Source organism: Ptychodera flava, chromosome 1, assembly GCF_041260155.1.
Source record: "Ptychodera flava strain L36383 chromosome 1, AS_Pfla_20210202, whole genome shotgun sequence".
NCBI lineage: Eukaryota > Metazoa > Hemichordata > Enteropneusta > Ptychoderidae > Ptychodera > Ptychodera flava.
In genome coordinates, this window is record NC_091928.1 from 62017212 (window position 1) to 62034016 (window position 16805).

General features: G+C 35.8%; 1 protein-coding gene across 1 annotated transcript in view; it reads right to left on the reverse strand.

Annotated features, from left to right (window-relative positions):
• Nucleotides 1–16805, reverse strand: part of LOC139142483 (low-density lipoprotein receptor-related protein 6-like) — an 84396-nt gene that overhangs the window by 34172 nt on the left and 33419 nt on the right. The window contains exons 8-13 of the mRNA XM_070712426.1: nt 16389–16529; nt 15545–15834; nt 14091–14317; nt 6326–6510; nt 436–639; nt 72–212 (exon numbers count right to left, since the gene is read on the reverse strand). Coding sequence (XP_070568527.1) covers nt 72–212; nt 436–639; nt 6326–6510; nt 14091–14317; nt 15545–15834; nt 16389–16529 — 1188 coding nt within the window. The remainder of the gene's footprint in view (nt 1–71; nt 213–435; nt 640–6325; nt 6511–14090; nt 14318–15544; nt 15835–16388; nt 16530–16805) is intronic.

Genomic DNA, 16805 nt, shown 5'->3' on the forward strand with positions numbered 1-16805 from the left:
AAAAAGGTGTGCACAAAAACATTATAACAACTAAAATCAATCAGTAGACAACAGAGAAATATTTGACATACCAGTGCAAGTTTTACCATCACTGTTCAGAGTGTAGTGTGTTGGACATGAACAGTGAGATCTACTTTCCTCCTCCACTGGTTCTGGATCAGCAAAACACAGGTATTCACAGCCACCATTGGACACTGCACATGGATTCCAACCTGAAAAAATAAAATATATTTCATGTCATAAAACACAGACATACCACTATTTTGACTTTGCTATATTTGACCATTTCAGCAAAAAAAAAAGGGGCAGGATACAGTTTAAGTTTTAAGATTCACTAGGCTTTACAGAATATTGACAAAAATGGTAAAATGGATATTTGTTGACATGAAAATAAAAATATCTAGAAAGTAATATGTGTATTACAATAACACTAACCTGATTGTCTTGAAGCATGAAAAACTAAGATATCCATGACATACTGTAGATCACCCTGTATTCTAGTTCTGTTTTCACCGCTGGTTTTATTGGCTCTTTCAATGCTATGTGTATTCCAATCTGCCCAGTATATGTAATCTTGATACTGTGTTAGACCAAACGGATTCGGCAGCTTATCCTCTATCACTGGTCGCCGATTACCACCTGGTTACAGATGTTGCAAAAATTAACACAAGCAATAAACTGGAAAGTTGCAAGTATATTTGTTTCAAACACATTTGACAGATGTACATCAATAATTTTTCAACAAGCTCCCCAATCCAGCTAGGTATACTACATGCTGAGGTAGGGGACTTAGTTCCAGTAAGGTATAACAAAGAAAATAAATGGAAGTGGTAGAGTTGTCTATGAAGTCATCACTTGTATATATGACTTCCCACTTAAAAGCCCAATAGCTGTATCTTTCAGCATTATTTTTGTGATTTTACTTCCAAACTAAAGCAAGTTCGTGGGAATGTACTCATTAAGCGGTGTTTATACAAGTATAACAAGTCATCGTAGATGACACAGTCCCCACTTGTTAATGGGTACTTTGCTTACAAGCCCTCAGAGAGGATAGAGTCCTCTTCATGAATTAGGTCTGTGATGTACTTTTACTAAGTTTGAACAAAATCGGTGAATAAAATCGGTTGAGACGTGCCCTAGTTTTGGCTAAGGACATGAAAAAATTGTAACAAAATGGCTGCCATGCAGCCATATTGGATCATATCATAAAACAAATTGACTTACATATGTATGACATAGGTTAATGTCCTTGTACCAACTTTGAATAAAATCGGTTGAGATATGCCTGAGTTATGGCTCTGTACATGAAAAAAATCATAACAAAATCGCCACACAGCAGCCATATTGGATCGTATCACAAAACAAATTGACGTGCATATGTATGACATAAGTCAATCTCCTTGTACCAACTTTGAATAAATTTGCTTGATACATGTCTGTGTTATGGTTCTGTACATGAAAAAGTAACAAAATGGCCACACAGCGACCATATTGGATCGTTTCACAAAACAAATCAATGTGCATATATATTACATAGGTCGATGTCCTTGTACCAACTTTGAATAAAATTGGTTGAGATATGCCTGAGTTATGGCTCTGTACATGAAAAAATCGTAACAAAATGGCCACCTGGAGGCCATATTGGATCGTATCACAAACCAAATTGACGTGCACATGTATGACATAGGTCAATGTCCTTGTACCAAATTAGAATAAAATCGGTTTAGATATGCCTGAGTTATGGCTCTGTACATGAAAAAATCGTAATTAAATGGCAGCCTGGCGGCCATATTGGATCGTATCACAAACCAAATCGACGTGCATGTCTATGACATTGGTCAATGTCCTTGTACCAACTTTGAACAAGTCATCGTTGATGACACAGTCCCCACTTGTTAATAATGGGTACTTTGATTACATGTCCTCAGAGAGGATAGAGTCCTCTTCATTAAAGGGATATAGTCGTCGGAACTGCGCCTGTGCAAGTTTCTCGTTTACAAACAATGTATTTCGTGCATGATATCAAGATGCACCTCATCATTATAGCTGCAACATTTAAATTATACGATGATAGATTATGACAGAAATGTTTTAACTTTCATCAATCACCATTGTGCCTTGGATACATTGTTGCCATGGGTCGTATGGGTCCCATACGACCTTTGAGCGCAGTTCCGACGACTATATCCCTTTAATTAGGTCTGTGATAAAAATACTTTGATACAGATGGCGCTCAATGGCCAAGAATGAGTTCCATGGTGATGAAAACATAAAACCAATGTAGGCCACCATCCTAAAGTTCATAAAATGAGTCAACTAGGAATTAATCAACAGGATGTTGCAAAACATTTTTGCATACAATTCTAACACGTAACAGATTATCACTGGTACCATATTTCATAAAGTTTGATGCAGTATTTATAACACTATGAGATCAACATCTGTATCAAGTTTCATCACATTTGACGTTGTATTAATTTGTGGCTATATCACCCTAATTAGGAAAGTTCATTACTTATGCAATTACAAATTAATTAAAATGACACTGATAAATGTCTTTTTCAATCAATGTTAAAGCAATGTGAGCTTACATCGGTTAACATCTGTATAAAGTTTCATGAATTTGATGCAGTACATATTTCTTGACATATCAGCCTACTTACGAAACTTCAATAATTGACATGTTACTGCTACATGACGTGAAACAAATTGACGAGCATATGTATGAAATAGGTCAATGTCAACTTTGAATGATACTGGTTGAAATATGTCTGAGTTATGGCTCTGTACATGAAAACATCGTAATAAAATGGCTGCCTAGCAACCATATTGGATCGTATCACATAAAAAATCGACGTACATATGTATGACATAGGTCAATGTCCTTGTACCAACTTTGAATAAATGAGTTGAGATATGCCTGAGTTATGGCTCTGTATATGAAAAAATCGTAACAAAATGGCCGCCTGGCGGCCATATTGGATCGTATCACAAAACAAATCGACGTGCATATGTATGACATAGGTCAATGTCCTTGTACCAAATTAGAATAAAATCGGTTTAGATATGCCTGAGTTATGGCTCTGTACATGAAAAAATCGTAATTAAATGGCAGCCTGGCGGCCATATTGGATCGTATCACAAACCAAATCGACGTGCATGTCTATGACATTGGTCAATGTCCTTGTACCAACTTTGAACAAGTCATCGTTGATGACACAGTCCCCACTTGTTAATAATGGGTACTTGATTACATGTCCTCAGAGAGGATAGAGTCCTCTTCATTAAAGGGATATAGTCGTCGGAACTGCGCCTGTGCAAGTTTCTCGTTTACAAACAATGTATTTCGTGCATGATATCAAGATGCACCTCATCATTATAGCTGCAACATTTAAATTATACGATGATAGATTATGACAGAAATGTTTTAACTTTCATCAATCACCATTGTGCCTTGGATACATTGTTGCCATGGGTCGTATGGGTCCCATACGACCTTTGAGCGCAGTTCCGACGACTATATCCCTTTAATTAGGTCTGTGATAAAAATACTTTGATACAGATGGCGCTCAATGGCCAAGAATGAGTTCCATGGTGATGAAAACATAAAACCAATGTAGGCCACCATCCTAAAGTTCATAAAATGAGTCAACTAGGAATTAATCAACAGGATGTTGCAAAACATTTTTGCATACAATTCTAACACTTAACAGATTATCACTGTACCATATTTCATAAAGTTTGATGTAGTATTATAACACTATGAGATCAACATCTGTATCAAGTTTCATCACATTTGACGTTGTATTAATTTGTGGCTATATCACCCTAATTAGGAAAGTTCATTACTTATGCAATTACAAATTAATTAAAATGACACTGATAAATGTCTTTTTCAATCAATGTTAAAGCAATGTGAGCTTAACATCGGTTAACATCTGTATAAAGTTTCATGAATTTGATGCAGTACATATTTCTTGACATATCAGCCTACTTACGAAACTTCAATAATTGACATGTTACTGCTACATGACGTGAAACAAATTGACGAGCATATGTATGAAATAGGTCAATGTCAACTTTGAATGATACTGGTTGAAATATGTCTGAGTTATGGCTCTGTACATGAAAACATCGTAATAAAATGGCTGCCTAGCAACCATATTGGATCGTATCACATAAAAAATCGACGTACATATGTATGACATAGGTCAATGTCCTTGTACCAACTTTGAATAAAATCAGTTGAGATATGCCTGAGTTATGCCTCTGTATATGAAAAAATCGTAACAAAATGACCACACAGCAGCCATATTGGATCGTATCACAAAACAAATTGACGTGCATATCTATGACATTGGTCAATGTCCTTTGTACCAACTTTGAATAAAATCGGTTGAGAAATGCCGGAGTTATGCCTCTGTATATGAAAAAATTGTAATAAAATGGCCGCCTAGTGGCCATATTGGATTGTATCACAAAACAAATCGACGTGCATATCTATGAAATTGGTCAATGTCCTTGTAGCAATGTTGAATAAAATCGGTTGAAACATGTCTGAGTTGTGGCTCTGTACATGAAAAAATCATAATAAAATGGCCGCCTGGCGGCCATATTGGATCGTATCACAAAAAAAATTGACGTGCATATCTATGATATTGGTCAATGTCCTTGTACCAACTTTGAATAAAATCAGTTGAAACATGTCTGAGTTATGGCTCTGTACATGAAAAAATCGTAATAAAATGGCCGCCTGGCGGCCATATTGGATCGTATCACAAAGAAAATTGACGTGCATATCTATGACATTGGTCAATGTCCTTGTACCAACTTTGAATAAAATTGGTTGAAGCATGTCTGAGTTATGACTCTGTACATGAAAAAATCGTAATAAAATGGCCGCCTGGCGGCCATATTGGATCGTATCCCAAAACAAATCGACGTGCATCTGTATGATATATGAAGTAATCCTTGTACTAAGTTTGAATGAAATCACTTTTTGCATCTCTGAGATATCTGTGTGAACGGACGGACGCACGCACACACGCACGCACGCACGCACGGACATGACCAAACCTATAAGTCCCCCCGGACGGTGTCTGTGGGGACTAATAAAATCAGTTGAAACATGTCTGAGTTATGGCTCTGTACATGAAAAAATCATTAAAAAAATGGCCGCCTGGCAGCCATATTGGATCGTTTCACAGAACAAATCGATGTGCATATGTATGACATAGCTCAATGTCCTTGTACCCACTTTGAATAAAATAAGTTGAGATATGCCTGAGTTATGGCTCTATACATGAAAAAATCGCAATAAAATGGCCGCCTGGCAGCCATATTGGATCGTATCACAAACCAAATCGATGTGCATATGTATGACATAGCTCAATGTCCTTGTACCAAATTAGAATAAAATCGGTTTAGATATGCCTGAGTTATGGCTCTGTACATGAAAAAATCGTAATAAAATGGCAGCCTGGCGGCCATATTGGATCGTATCAAAAAACAAATCGACGTGCATATGTATGACATATGAAGTAATCTATGTACCAAGTTTGAATGAAATCGCTCCAGGCGTATCTGAGATATCTACGTGAACGGACGGACAGACGGACGCACAGACGGACGCACGCACGCACGCACACACACAAAGACGGACATGACCAAACCTATAAGTCCCCCTGGACGGTGTCCGTGGAGACTAATAAACTGTCCACTGGATCTGCATGTGAAACTTTGATCAAGATAAATAATAAACGTTTTCCCAAATGTAAAATGGTGCCCTCATGCAAATAAAGCAAAAACACTATAGATCTTGCATATCTGCATTGGAATCTTCACAGAAACAACAGAGCAGTAATTCAATATAATGCATAGTGCTGAATGTTTTCAACTGGGACATCATATGGTTTGTTTTCTTTGTAATATTACCAGTTTTTATAAATGGCGGGAAATCAAAATAACGGTTAAAATTTAAATTTACTTGTCTAATTTTTAAGTAGTAAAAGACTATATCCTTTAAATTTGTAGAAAGAAAAAAATAGAAAGCCTTTTCCAGGTCAACAAATTTCAAGAGTTACAGCTACAGGGGCTTTAAGGGAAAGCTGCTTGGTGTAGAATCCTTGATTAATTTGTGGGAAAAGAGGTATTGTGTCTGGAAGAAGGTTCTTTATCCATACGGAAAGAGCTGTGGCGTCTGGAAGAAGGTGATTAATCTACAGGAAAAGGGCCATGGTGTCTGGAAAAAGGTGATTTTATTATGCTATACCCAGGTGGTTCAATACACAGAAACTTTCTTATTATTATTATTGAATCTGCTTACCTAACAAATCAGCTGATTCGATCATATTTGTGTCTAGATCTGCCCAATACATCCGCCTTTCTTTGTAGTCTATAGTAAGTCCATTGGCACGTCCGATATCTTTGATCAATGTCTTTCTATTTGTACCATCTAAATTTGCTCTTTCTATCATCGGCCTGTCTTTCCAATCACTCCAGTACATGTACCTGAAAGCAGAAAACCTGTCTGATCAGAACTGTGGGCTTCGTTTGAGAACAGTGACAGGATATATTTGATAAAGAACTGTGATACATTGCAGACTTTACAATGAAGTAAGGGATCATTTTTGGGTTCCCTCTATCACTATTTCATGGTGGGACTTACACAAAGAGCACAGCATTTTGAGATAATTTTACTAACTTTATCCTGCCAAACAGTATCACTTCACCATCTGTCAAGTCAATAAAAATTGGTACTGATCCAAAAACCCACCCATTTTCAACTTCTTGGCATGGTATTATGTAGTAAGTTTACTCAGTAAAAATCATTTGTACAAACGTTTATTGAAGGTCAACTAATGGGCCATGTTATGTGCTTCACTAGTTTTAGACAACCTAACTTGATGGTGGACATTTGAACTTGACAGGATAAAAGTCAATGTCAACAAGACAAAAATACCGTCGAGGACAACGTGTTCACATTTGGTTTGAATTGGTCATTCAAAAAATATTTAAACCAGAAAAACAAGAATGAAAAAAGCAATTAAGGTCTGCAACTTAGGTGCTGGAGGTCAACTTTCAAAACATGAATGTCCACTTCTATAGCAACGGGACAAGCAGATTCTACACATAAGCAAACGTCCTCAAATAATCAGCCAGAGAAAGCTTGATAGAAAGAAAAGGTAGGAGAGTGGTGAAAAAACAATGTACAAAGGATCAGGTGAAAAAAATAATGCTACCTCATCACCTCTTCTTGATCCCGATCCCCCATCCCCCTCCATATCAAATGTTCCATCCCTTGGTATTGACCACGTTTATATAAAGGGCTACAATGGCCAGATGGCAGGAAATGTAAAAAGTATATGTCAACTATTTACAACCTTGGGGTTTTTTTAAATAATGCTATGAGTGCTATCATTAAAAGGTAAACAGCACTTAAGTTAGTTACATATAGTGAAATGCCTTCCACTATGTGGGTGATTTTGACATCTGGAATTATCCTGGATCCAAGTTTCCAATTAGTTCTTGTGTGTCTTACATGGAAAAGTTGCAAAATTGGACTGCTATGAAAAAATTAGCCTTAGCTTGTTTTCTGGATTATATTTTACTACAAATTGATATCAAATATGACAAAATTATGTTCACAGCCTTCAACACCGTCTCACAACATATCCTGGGTTGGTATAGGTCATTTAAGGTCACAGACTGAGAAAATTACTTAAAATATACAAAATTGGAGGTTTTACAACACTTTGAGCAGAAGATTTATCTAATAACAGCCATGGGGACTTTTATACCAAATTACAAATCTATCAGACTAGTAGTTTTTGAGAACAAGTTTTCTAGACCAAAAATGACAAAATTGTCTTAATAATATAAATTTGCATACATCAGGACAATGTTCACATATCCAACTATTCTTATCCTGGGGCATCTGTACACAAATATAAATCCTATCTGTCCAGTGATTTTAAAGGAAAGAATGTTTAAGATTTTTTGACCAAAAATGACAAAAAATAGTGTCAATGACACTGTCCTCCCATTTTACAGAGATACTAAGCACTAGTACACATGACATTGCATTCTTAAAGGTTGATTACTAAGAAAATTCCATTGCAAGTCCAAATTAATCTTATACCCCAGCAATATGAAATGCTCCATCTCATAATGACTTTTACACATCTGACAGAAAACAACCCTAGGATCAAGACTATCATGTTTTACAGCAATCCAACAAATACTTTGGGAGAAAATGATTTTTTGACAAAAAATGGGAAAATTGCCCCCAAAATACAAATATGAAAATTTCACCACAATTTGAACAAATCTGACAAAGGCCAACCCTAGGATCATACATACAAGTTTTCAAGGCAATGGGATGAGCGCTTTCATAAAAGATTTTTTGACAAAAAAAAACAAAACAAAACGAGAAAATCGCACAAAAAATACAACTTTCAAAATTTCACAACAATTTGAAGAAATGTAACTTAAGTCACTATAAAGAGCCTGCATACCAAGTTTCAACCAAATCTGGCCAGTGGCTACAGGGTTTTAGCAATTTGCAGGATTTTTCCTTTCTTCCCCTTCATTTGCATATTTTTGACTTTGACATGTTTCTTTCAACAAATTCACATCTCCACCCTTGAGTGCACCTGTCCACCAAATACTAAGCTGTTAGGTGCTGCGATTTAGGAGTTTTTAATGTGGACGGACATACATCCGCACATACTAACTAACATACATACATACAGACAGACAGACAGACAGATAGACATGCAAACAAGCATACATTTATTTTTACAGCTTTTAACCTCCAACAGCCGACCAACTTGTCAATATCAGCTTGTTCAACTTGATACTACTGCTTATAATAATATAAACGAGAGTTAATTACATTCTAATTAAAGTAACCAAGACTTGCTTATCACGATTTACGTCATTTAAAATAACAGCATATCTGTCAGATTATAAAGAATGTTCAGCTGGATATCTTTATCAGTATTTCATCCTATTAACCAAGCACATTTTAACTTTCAAATTACATTGCAAGTAAGTTCTGTTGAATAAGTTGAGCCTGTAGGTACTCAGAGAAAGCACACAGAAGAGACAAATATTTGCAACTTAAAAAGTTCAAGGTCATCAAAAGCATTATAAGGAATCATGTAACACTTTCATTGCACTGTTTACACAGATTGCATAATTGCTATAAATAGCACATGAGGAATCTTACAGCCTAGCTTTACCATAAAAACCCTATCACTTTGACCACTCTTTTAATTGACCACTCTATTTTTTTCCTCAAAAAGTAATTTTATTGTATCCTTACCAAGTCAACCATAAATGGAAATTGGAACTTTCTTTATCTCTATTTATTTGACCAACCTATCATGACAAACTATTATGAGAAATTCTTTTAGATAGCATACAGAGCACAATATATGACGGTTCAGAATATGTCAAACTTGGGATTCAGGAAAAATGCCTTTACATGTTTTAATCCTCCAAGATGGTAAACAGTTCACTATGAACTGTCAAAAAAAATGAACTTTCTAATAATTCTACACTAAAATTATTTTGGCTTTGTTAATGTCCTAATTAATTCAATAATTCAAAATCATTTTAATTATTTTTTTCTGGGTGAATTGATAGGGTTTATACAGTACAAGAGTTACATACAATGTAAGTCAAATTCAGTTAAAACATCAATTACTGTCTAACATTGCATCATTCCTATAAATAGCACCTCAGCCTGGAACAGCACAATCATAATCTGCTCATTCACATAGGCAGTACTTGACTTTGAATGAATGACCTACTACATTTCACTATGTACCAAATTTGAAAGCATGGCAAAAAGTACCACAAAATTTGCAAATTTCAGCTTGAGTTCATAGAGTCATCTTCAGGTCGCTTCTAGGAACTTGCACATCCAATTAGAAAGTAATGGCATACACAGTTTCAAAGAAGATTTTTTTAACCAAAAATGGCAAAAATTGCCCAAAAATACAAATATGCAAATTTTGCCATAATTTTGATGAATTCTATTTTGAGTTATCACAAGGCACCTGCACGCCAAATTTTAAAGTGATCGACCGTTGGTTTAAGAGAAAAAGATTTTTTAATACTAAAATGGCAAAAAAGAAAGAAAAACGTAGGGCCAAAGTCCCTGAAGCTACTATAGACATGGATACAAAATTAAGTATTTCCTTACTGTATGAAATTATCTCACTAAGGTCATCCTAGAGACATGTAAACCAAATAGTAAAGCTGTCTGACCAGCGGTTTTGAAAGAACAAGCAACTCAACAGTTGACAGAGCTCTGTTGAGTTATGTAGAGAATAACCTTTTGTGACACCATGTATTGATGAAGAAGGTGGATATCTTGATTAACATTGTGAGTTCTGTTTAATAAGTTGAGACTGTACATACTCAGAGAAAGCACACTGAAGAGACAAAGGTTTGAAACTTAAGAAGTTCAAGGTCATCAAAAGCATTATAAGGAATCATGTTACACTTTCATTGCACTGTTTACACAGATTGCATAATTGCTATAAATAGCACATGAGGAATCTTTATACAGCCCAGCTTTACCATAAAAAACCTATCACTTTGACCACTCTTTTAATTGACCACTCTATTTTTTTCCTCAAAAAGTAATTTTATTTTATCCTTACCAAGTCAACCATAAATGGAAATTAGAACTTTCTCCATCTCTATCTCTATCTCTATTGACTATTTTGAGCAATTTCTTTTAGATAACATACAGGGCACAATAAATGACGGTTCAGAATATGTCAAAGTTGGGATTCAGGAAAGTTGCCTTTACATGTTTTAATCCTCCAAGATGGTAAGCATTTCACTATGAACTGTCAAAAAAGTTGAACTTTCTGATAATTCTACACTAAATTATTTTGGCTTTGATGATTTCCTAATTAATTCAATTATTTAAAATCATATTAATTATTTTTTTCTGGGTGAATTGATAGGGTTTATACAGTACAAGAATTACATACAATGTAAGTCAAATTTTGACCAAAAATGACAAAAAAATTCCTTAAAAATACACATTTGCATATTTCATCACAATTTGAACAAATCTAAGTTGGGTTACCCCTTGGGACCTGTATACCAAATAACAAAGCTGTCTGACCAGCGGTTATGAAGAAGAAGATTTTTTACCAAAAACACCTTTTTTGGCATTAATTTGCCTATTTTCAACAATATCAAAAAATTAAAAAAAATAGTTTCTCAAAATCGTATTTTTCATCTACACAACAAATATCAAATCAGTAAGTACTGCGGTTCTCAAGATATTTGAGTGGACGGACGCCTCACAAACGGACATACATATACATACATACATACATACATACATACATACAGACTGACGACGGACGCCGGACGGATACCCATCCCAATAGCTTCTATAGACTATAGTCTATAGTAGCTAAAAAATTCATTAAAAATAAAAGCATCAAATATTGACATCAAATCTAAATGAGTTGGGCCTAAGGTACCTAAAACCCAAATATGACAATGATCAGATGAGTAGTTCCTGAGTTATTGATTTTTGACCATTTTCGCCGTTTTTTCTACCTCATTTGCATATCTATGAGACTAAAAAGTTCATTTTAACAACGGCACATCTACACCATGTATGGCATCACTACACCAAAAATCAGCTTAATACGTGCAGCGGTTCGTGAGTTTTTGCGTTGGACGGACAGACATCCATACATACATACATACATACTAACATACATACATACATACATACATACATACATACAGACAGACATCTCACATACAGACTTTTTTCAACCATATAACCTCCCAATTGCCATATATGTATGGCAAATGGGAGGTAAAAATTGCCCCAAAACTGTGATTTTGCCAATTTTGTTGTAATTTCAACAAATTAGAAGGGTAATTCCCTTGCAAACATCCAACCAAATTTGAGAGCAGTTGGGCTGGCGCTTTCAGAGATGAATTTTTATTTAACATGAAGAAAATAACAATAAACTTCAGCAAAAATACAAAATTCAAGAAATCTTCATGATATACATAAGACTGTAGAAGGTCCACCTAAGGTACTTGCATACTAATTTTGAAAGCAACAAAAACGGCAGTTCTTGAGTTAGTAATTTTTCACTATTTTCACACTGTTTAAAGCTCATTTGCATAATTTGGGCAATACAAACTTCATTTGAGCAAAATCCCAGCTACAGCCCAGAATGCATCCACACACCAATTATCAAGCTAAAAAGTGCACCGGTTTGCGAGTTTTTGATGTTGATGGACATACTATATGTACATACATACAAACATAGATATAGACGCCACTGATTTCAGCTTATACGATTACCTCACATTGGTATACCAAATATGAGCTAAAAACTACGATGACTACACTGGCTACATCTCTGACCTCTTTCTTTACAAAACTGCAGGCAATACAATAACACAATGAGAATTTTAAATTACTTTGGTCCTTGTTAAAATCACAGCAATAAAGTTTGTCTGTACACTGTGTCATTTCTGAAAAATATGCAGAATTTGACTCTTTTTTGGTGACACTATACTAGTCTTGTTATTTTCAGTACAAGCATGGAGGTTTTAAAAGAGAGGGAATCACAACTTCCCTCAGTAATATTAGGAGTTTTTCTTTGTAGTCAAATGATTCAGATCAATTCCTCCTGCCTTTGTGATCAGATCCTTTGGTAGAGAATGTGTTACTGCTGGCAATAGAGGGCGCTTGCCTACGTCACATTGGTAGACTTTGACCCTGTCAGAAATTCGATGTTTAGTCAAGGTCAAAAGTAACAAGTCATCGTAGATGACACAGTCCCCACTTGTTAATGGGTACTTTGATTACAAGTCCTCAGAGAGGATAGAGTCCTCTTCATGAATTTGGTCTGTGATGTCCTTTTACTAAGTTTGAATAAAATCGGTGAATAAAATCGGTTGAGACGTGCCCTAGTTTTGGCTAAGGACATGAAAAAATTGTAACAAAATGGCTGCCATGCAGCCATATTGGATCATATCATGAAACAAATTGACTTACATATGTATGACATAGGTTAATGTCCTTGTACCAACTTTGAATAAAATCGGTTGAGATATGCCCGAGTTATGGCTCTGTACATGAAAAAATCATAACAAAATGGCCACACGGCAGCCATATTGGATCGTATCACAAACCAAATTGACGTGCATGTCTATGACATTGGTCAATGTCCTTGTACCAACTTTAAATAAAATCGGTTGAAACATGTCTGAGTTATGGCTCTGTACATGAAAAAATCATAACAAAATGGCCGCCTGGCGGCCATATTGGATCGTATCACAAAACAGATTACCGTGCATATGTATTACATAGGTCAATGTCCTTTGTACCAACTTTGAATAAAATCAGTTGAGATATGCCTGAGTTATGGCTCTGTACATGAAAAAATCGTAATAAAATGGCCGCCTGGCGGCCATATTGGATCGTATCACAAAACAAATCGACGTGCATATGTATGACATAGGTCAATGTCCTTGTACCAAATTTGAATAAAATCAGTTGAGATATGCCTGAGTTATGGCTCTGTACATGAAAAAATCGTAATAAAATGGCCGCCTGGCGGCCATATTGGATCGTATCACAAAACAAATCGACGTGCATATGTATGACATAGGTCAATGTCCTTGTACCAAATTTGAATAAAATCGTTTAGATATGCCTGAGTAATGGCTCTGTACATGAAAAAATCGTAATAAAATGGCCGCCTGGCGGCCATATTGGATCGTATCAAAAAACAAATCGACGTGCATATGTATGACATATGAAGTAATCTATGTACCAAGTTTGAATGAAATCGCTTGAGGCGTATCTGAGATATCTGCGTGAACGGACGGACGGACGCACAGACGGACGCACGCACGCACGCACGCACGCACGGACATGACCAAACCTATAAGTCCCCCCGGACGGTGTCCGTGGGGACTAATAAGACATGCAAACACCATCCATCAATGAGAATATATTTCCTACACACCTGTATAACTGAATTTACAAGATTATTTCTTCATGAAAATAAGCTTACCCCTCTTTGGGATCCAACACCAGGGCTCTTGGGTTTTCAATGTTTTGCCACAGCAACACTCTCCTTGCTGAGCCATCTAATTTGGCAACTTCAATTCGACGTGTTCCTGAATCTCCCCAATAAATGTTATGAGCAACCCAATCTACTGCCATACCTTCTGGATATTCAAGACCAAATTCTATCACATGCTCCAAAGCACTGCCATTCATAAAGGCACGACTTATTGACTGAAACAAAACAGCAAATCATTGCAGTGGTCAGCTATTGTGTAATTATTAGACACAAATAGTAACTGTCTTGATCAGATGGTTGCTGTAAAATATAAATTACATACCAAGTGTTGTCCTTAGTTTTTAAAGTAGGAGTGTAAATGACAAAAGTATAAGTGGGTATGCTACTGTATAACATGTCACAAGGTCAACAATTCAGAATAATCTGCAAAATGTAAATGTTGTTAACAAAACCCATGACAATTATGCGTTTCTCAATGTCAAAGTTTACTTCACATGACTACGACTTTCAATAGCTAATAGCTTAAAAATCAACAATTAAATTTAGATGTTTGTCAAAATCCTCATAAATTTCTCCATCTCCTGTGTTGTTAGCGAAGAAAATATGACTTCTCAAAAAGTAAATCCAGTTCTAAACTGTGCGTGAGCAAATCATTGGTTGTGTACAAATACATATTCAGACATGGCATTTAGTGCAGGTTTGGTGTGTACGAATATATGTAGGCACAGTGCCATTAAGGGTTTAGTTATTCCACATTTATAATGTCCTTTGAGAATTTAAGAAATAAGCCAGTGATATTTACGACAGAGACTTGTTTTTTGTGTGTCCCTCTATGGTCAAGTCTGAAACTGCATATCCTCCTGCTGATGTGCAACATTTAATAAGCTCTTTCTCTGATTGTCCATTGTCACTATTCACAGCGACTTAGGGAGTCTATTCGTATTGTTTTAATTATATTGGTAAGATTCAGCTACCCAATTGGATAACAGCTTATTCAACACTGCACATTAGCCCATATCCTGTGCTGTTCACTATCAAATTTAATGCAAATTATATGCAAATTGTATGCAAATTGGCTGAACTCTTATTTTCTCTGCTGATGCGCAACATGCTAATAAGGTTATCTCTGAATGGTCCATTGTCACTATTCACAGCGACTTAGGGAGTCTATTTGTATTGTTTTAATTATATTGGTAAGATTCAGCTACCCAATTGGATAACAGCTTATTCACAATGCTGCACATTAGCCCTATTTTCTCTATCCATTGAGAACTCTACAGGGTTCTGACAACTCATTCACAGTCAAACCTGACTCATCTTAAGGTTCAGACTAACAATAAACCCTTTACAAACAACCCTGAACCTTCTTCACTATTTTGACTTCTTTATCAAATGCTTTATTTATACTCAGTTAGATAGATGAATTCACATAATGGATTTACCTTGACAGATGTATCTGACCAATAAATTCTGTTATCATTGATATCAAAGTCCAAAGCATGAGCAGCTTTGACACCAGACAGTGGAATTACCACATCATTATTGTTCGTTTCCAGGGAAATCCGCCGTATATCATCACGTCTTGAAAATAAAAGAAATGCCTCTGGAACAATGCATGTTTTCTGATCCTGAATCAGTTCCAAGCCAATAGGACAGGCACAAAGTACTCCATTTGGTCGATACAGGCAGAGATGACTACAGCCTCCATTGTCTTCGACACAAGGATTATAACCTTGGACAAAATAGAATACATGACAGTTATAGACTATACTTTATAAACAAATAAACAAACTATGGGCAACATACATCTTGCAATACTATTATTTTTACAAATTAAGTTGTTACTTGAGTGTCATGTTACAGGCAAGACTTAAAAGTCTGCTTTGTTTTCATCAGATTATCCTCACATCAAAAGTACACAACATTTGAAGTCATTAAGCATGTACAAATAGCAGACAACAGGTAGACAAATGTTGTCAGTACACATCTTTGCAGAGAATTTCAGTACTTCTAATTTTTGGCGTACCGTCCCATGAGCTGATGTATCCCGCAAAGTCACATCTACAAATGCATAAGATATCATGCTTTACAATCACACGGCAATTCCTGATGCTTCTAACTCTCACGAGTTACGCAGTTTTCTCCACAACAAAATCATGTATGAGGGTTCTTAACTTGACTAACTTCAGCTTTTTTCAACTCTTTGATGCTTTGATCCTATCTACATCTGTAAACTCCACTAATGGTGACTGTTTGGTAAACACAACAGGCAAAAGGCTGACTTACCTTGTATTTGTTTAACATTAATTGCTTTAAGTCCCATTAAGTCAGGCAATTGATCAATGATGACTTCTCTATCTTGTCCATTGTATTTATTTACTCTTTCGATAGATCTCCGTTGCCAGTCTGTCCAGTAAATGTAATCACCTGTAATGGTCATTAAAATATTGACACCAGAATTAACATTAAACAGCAATTCATGGCCTAAATCAAACTCAGAGGTCTGTATGTCAAGCATCATTTGAGCGATCTACTAGTCGACATTCATTAACCCTTTCAGTGCCAAAGTCATATTTTTGTTGGCAGTATAAAATATGACCCTAACAATTTTTTTCAAATTTTTACCAAAAGTTTGTTCAAAACTTTTTGAAAGCCTCTACCTTAATCTTTTGAAGTTTTGTTGGAAATGTACAAAACAAAATA